The sequence below is a fragment of the Sipha flava genome, unplaced genomic scaffold (genome assembly GCF_003268045.1).
Source record: "Sipha flava isolate LNK unplaced genomic scaffold, YSA_version1 23605_pilon_pilon, whole genome shotgun sequence".
Lineage (NCBI taxonomy): Eukaryota > Metazoa > Arthropoda > Insecta > Hemiptera > Aphididae > Sipha > Sipha flava.
Window position 1 is genome coordinate 1 of NW_020272877.1, and position 5,447 is coordinate 5,447.

The 5,447-nt window shown below is 42.3% G+C and overlaps 2 protein-coding genes across 2 annotated transcripts; both read right to left on the bottom strand.

Moving 5' to 3' along the window:
* Positions 1-71: 71 nt before the first annotated feature.
* On the bottom strand, positions 72-2,270 carry LOC112683784. The gene has a single exon (XM_025554937.1). It carries the CDS (start codon positions 2,268-2,270, stop codon positions 72-74), a length of 2,199 nt encoding a protein of 732 aa, XP_025410722.1.
* A 598-nt stretch (positions 2,271-2,868) lies between these two features.
* On the bottom strand, positions 2,869-5,366 carry LOC112683785 (the record flags this gene model as incomplete). Its single annotated transcript, XM_025554938.1, is given in 1 exon segment — positions 2,869-5,366. A coding segment is annotated over 1 exon segment (2,418 nt). The 3' UTR covers positions 2,869-2,883.
* Positions 5,367-5,447: the final 81 nt, after the last annotated feature.

Sequence of the window (5,447 nt, forward strand, 5' to 3'; positions counted from 1 at the left end):
ACAATAATAATTATGTGCGCGCGGCCTTATCGCGTACAGCGCAAACATCACCGCCCACTTTGAAGGACTCTTCAACAGAATGGAACCGGGCACAGTTTCACAGCTGGGCGAACAAAAGATCCGGTGGCAGTATCCACTGTTGCAACCCGTGTTATTCCGTCTGAACCTGGATGAAGTTGACGAATTCGTCCTACTGACCATTGTAGTGGAGACGTAACTTCTCGAATAAGAACGAGATCACCAACATTTAACTGTTTCCCGTCAGAGCACCATTTTGATCGAACCTGAAGTGTGGTGAGATATTCATTCTTCCATCGAGACCAGAAGTGACGATGAATGTCTGATATAAGTCGCCAACGAGTCAGTTTTGACAGCGGTACGTTGTCTAAGTTGGGATCTGGAAGAGACGTAGATGGTTCCAGTGTTAAGAAATGGCTTGGTGTGAGGGCGTCAAAATTTGATACGTCATTGCTTAAGGCACATAGTGGCCGCGAGTTTAGCGTAGCTTCAACTTGGGTTAAGAGTGTCATAAACTCTTCAGCCGTCAATTTATGGAGTCCAATAGAGCGAAGAATAAGTGACTTTGTGGATTTCACCCCGGCTTCCCATAATCCTCCAAAATGAGGAGCCGAAGGAGGGTTGAAATGCCATTTTATGTTGGATGTGGCCAGATGGGCACGTACACGAGCTTGAAATGATTGTGAGTGAGTCAACGTTTGTATTGGGTTCAACAGGCGTGATGCTCCAACAAAGTTAGTACCGTTGTCACTGTGGATTTCATTCACCGGACCGCGACGAGATGTGAACCGTGTTAAAGCCAATAGGAATGTTTCTGTTGATAGATCAGAACTCAGTTCTAAGTGAATCGCTTTCGTATTTGTGCAAACAAACAGACATATATAGGCCAACTGAGTACGTGGCTTTCGTCCTACATGACTTTTTAAAGTGATTGGTCCAGCATAATCTACACCGGTGATGGCGAAGGGTTTAATTAGTTGGACGCGGTACTTGGGAAGCGCAGCCATTTTTGGTTGAATGGATTGTGGCCTCGTACGGAAACATGCAACACAACGACGCAAACGTGAACGAATTACTTGCCGGGATGACTGAATCCAATATGTTCGTTGTAAGTGAGTTTGGAGCGCAGACGGACCGGGGTGTTTCAACTTGCAATGGTGGTGGTCAATGATCAGATTTGTCAATCGATGATGTGACGGTAAGAGGAGCGGATGTTTTTGCTCATATGGAAGATCGGCATTCTGAAGGCGACCGCCCACTCTGAGAAATCCAGCATGATCAATAAATGGGTCCAATTTACGAAGTGGTTTGGAGCAGGGCAAGTGTTTTGTAAGCAGTACAATTTCGTCTTGGTACACGGATTGTTGTACAGAAAAGATAAGAGCAGACAATGCGTGATGTGTCTCTTCCGCGTTCAGAGCTGTTGTGGCATGTGGTACCTGCTTTTTAACAGTTTTGACGCGTAAACAGTATGCAACAATTCGAACAATTTTGTCTAGAGATGAAAAACGATCTAGAAGTTTCGTAGCGGAAGAACTTACAGCCATGAATACACCAACAGATTTTCTAACCTCAATATCAGGAACTGTATCGCTGGCATCTTGAGTAACATCTAGAAAATCTGGCCATTGATCTGGAGATTTTAATAAGAATGTTGGGCCAGTCCACCATAGTGCATTGTTTATGAGATCTGACGGATATAATCCACGAGATGCACAGTCAGCGGGATTGCTGAGAGTTGGAACATGTCTCCAAATAGATGGAGATGTCAACTCTTGGATTTGACTTGTACGATTTGCAATAAAAGTCGTCCAACGATGCGGGGACGATCGAATCCAAGCAAGGGCTGTGGTAGAGTCAGTCCATGCAGTTAGGTTATCGATATGTAGACGATCTTCAAACGTCGAGACTGTGTAACGAAGAAGTTGGGCTGCAAGAACAGCTCCACATAATTCCAAACGGGGAATGGTAACATGTTTCAGAGGGGCGACTCTGGTTTTGCCTGTAACAAGATGACAACGTACTGAAGTTGCAGTTTCAACACGGAGATATACGGAGGCAGCGTATCCCTTTTGAGAACTGTCTGAAAAGGCATGTAACTGGACTGAGATAGCACAATCTTCAGTTATGCGACGAGGTATAACAAGCGTGTTGATTAAATGAAGTTCCGACTGATACCTTTTCCATAGAGTGGAAAGATCGGATGGTAAGGGATCGTCCCAGTTTATTCCAGAAATCCACAAACATTGCATAAAGTGCTTGATCCAGAATGTGGTTGGCGAGAGTAACCCTAATGGGTCAAACGTTCGTGCAAGATCCGACAACACTGATCTTTTGGTAGGATTTTTTGACGAGGGTTGTGTGTGAAATGAAAAAAATGTCTGCTGATGGATCCCATTTCAATCCTAAACAATTTAACTCAGCATGATCAGCTGAATTGAACAACAACGATGGAGACATGGCGCGCGCTTCACATGGAACTGCTTGAATGATGTTTGTGTTGTTACTAGCCCACTTTCGTAATTCAAACTTAGCAAGTCCACATAAGTTGATTAATTGGCTTTGGCATTCAACAGCAGTTTCTTCCGTATTTGCACCAGTAATGATATCATCAATAAAGGTGTCGTTTAATAGGACTTTAGTAGCTAATGGAAATTTCGGACCATCCACCATGGCTAACTCTCGAACAGTCCGAAGAGCTTTGTATGGAGCTGCAGATGTACCATAAGTGACTGTACATAATCTGTATTCCTCAATAGGTGAATCTACGGTGAATCGCCAAAGAATCCTGAGATAATTTCGATCAAGAGGATTCATTATAATTTGACGGTACATCTGTTTTACGTCGGCCATAAACAAATATTTCTATAATCGAGCGCGTAATAGAACGACTTGGATGTCAGGTTGTAATTTGGGACCTGTATACAAAAGATCATTGAGAGATGATCCCGTAGTTGTTCGTGCAGAAGCGTTAAAAACAACACGCAATTTTGTAGTTAGGCTATCTGGCCGAAGCACACAATGATGAGGAATATAATAATTATATGGAAGATCTTTTTCTTCGGCAGGAATGAGTTCCATGTGGTTATTTGATACATAATCGTGCATAAACTCAACATATTGTTGGCGTAGATTTTGATCTCGACTAAGCCTGATCTCCAAAGATCTGTATCTGTGAAGAGCCATGGTTCTTGAATCGCCTAATAAGGGGCGTGATGACTTGAAGGGAAGTTTAACCATGAACCGTCCTGATGCAAGGCGAGTTGTCGTCTGTTGATAAAATTTCTCTGCAATAGAATCCTCTTCACTGAGGTGATGAATGGCTTGCAATTCGTCAAGTTCCCAAAATTTCTTTATAGTGTTGTCGAGGTTTTCGAATACAGATATGCAGAATGAATTAAGTGAACCAGAGGAAGAGGATTGAATTGGTCCGACTAATACCCAGCCAAAGATTGTTTCCATTGCCATAGGTTCACCATTTTTCCCTTTGAGTTGACCAGTTAGAACGAGAGATGGGAACATATCAGCACCTAATAGCAAGTCAATGTCTCCAGGAAGATGGTATGACGGATCTGCCAATGGAAGATTCTCAACATGAGTCCATGTTCCGTGAGTGATTGGAACTTGGGGCGTAAGACCAGTAATTTTTGGAACAATTAATGTGTCTACAGACACAGACGGTGATAATTTATTACAGGGGAGTATACTTATAGTGGCTTTCCCTTTGACTAGCGTAGTGGTTGTACTGGCAAAGGTTGTAACGTTAACGGTTGAATGAAATCGACGTAGCATTAACAAGGAGGCAGCCTTTTCAGTTATAAAGCTCGCTTGGGAGCCACTATCCAACAGCGCTCGTAAAGAATGCCGATGACCATCAGCGGCGATCACATCAAGTATTGCAGTTGATAATAATATAGCGCGTTTGGGTACTCCTTTTACTATCATGGATATGGCATTCGAAGCGTCAGCAGGAAGTACATTAGACGGCATTTGTTGCTGTGAGTTTGATCCAGAATTTGAATTAAAATGTAATAACGAGTGATGGGATCGGTTACAAACTTGACATTTGTACTTAGATGGACATGCTGCTGATGTATGCCCGGCTCCTAGACAATTAATACAAAGTTTGTGCGATTTCGCGAGCTGGAACCGTTCATTAGGTGTTTGTTCATTGAATCGTGAACATTTCCGAATTGAATGTGCCTGGTTGCATATTGGACAGTTCACATTTGGTGATTGACTGGTGGTAGCTGTAAGTATTTTTTGAATTGAGCCAGTACGAGGTTTTTCTTGACTTCGAGGCAATTTTGCTATATGTGTAGTCGGAATCGAGGGTATAAATACTTCTGCAGAACGCATGTGCTGACGTAAGAAATCGATAAATTCTGGTAGACTCGGAGAGTGTTTGTCTCCCACTAATAACTCCCATCGAGATCGTAACTCATAATCCAGATGTTGTTCGAAGATGTATAACAACAGTGGACTCCATGATCTAGTTACGAAATCTAAATTGTCTAATGCTGCAGTATGTTCCGTAATGGAATTAAGCAGGGTTTTGATAGATTGTGAGTCTGTGGATTTTACGACATGCTTCTTTAGAAGAGATTGAAAATGAATGCGAGCCAGATCACGTTTGTTTCCATAGCGAGACTTTAGAATGTCCCAGGCACTCAAGTAGTTCGCTGCTGTCAATGGTAAATGAGCAACCAGTGATAAGGCTTCACCTTGAAGAGAAGTTTTCAGATATTCAAATTTCTCAACATTAGGTAGATCTGGAGCATGTGATAATATTGAGTGGAATAAATCCTCAAAGCCTTGCCACTCTGTAATTACTCCAGAAAATGTGGGAAATTTGCGTTTTGGTAACTGGAAACAGGACAAATTTCCCAACGTACCAGATTGTTGAGCCGTGCTGGAAGCAAAGGATTGAGACATCTCTGTGACTGGTGACAATGGAAATTGATGAATGTCAGCAAACGCAGCTAGTTCATAAAATAGATCTTCAAATGAACTAATTAATGAACTACTACACTTATTATCGGTAACATCAATAGGTGCAGTCGATTGTCCGACGGCAGTTTCCATTATTTGAATGTCCTCATTAACGCAACGACGAATCTCCTTTAGTTCAGAGAGCATCTGCTTGATTTTTGCCTGTTTTCCGATGTTTGTCCGGTCATTGTTGTAATCACCGGAAGCTTTCACAAATGAAGTGACTCGGTTAATCGCACGAATCACACGCCCTTTTGCATCTATGTAATGGATTGATTGTGGCATAGCCATATTGAAGTTTGAGATGAATTGATGTACTGAAAGTTGATGAAAGAGACCAGTGAGTACCCGGGGACTGAGTAAGAGCGACGGTTACTGGTCGTAGAGTATGAAGTTAACGAGAGTTTTGAAACACAGTAAGTTTAATACAAGACTTG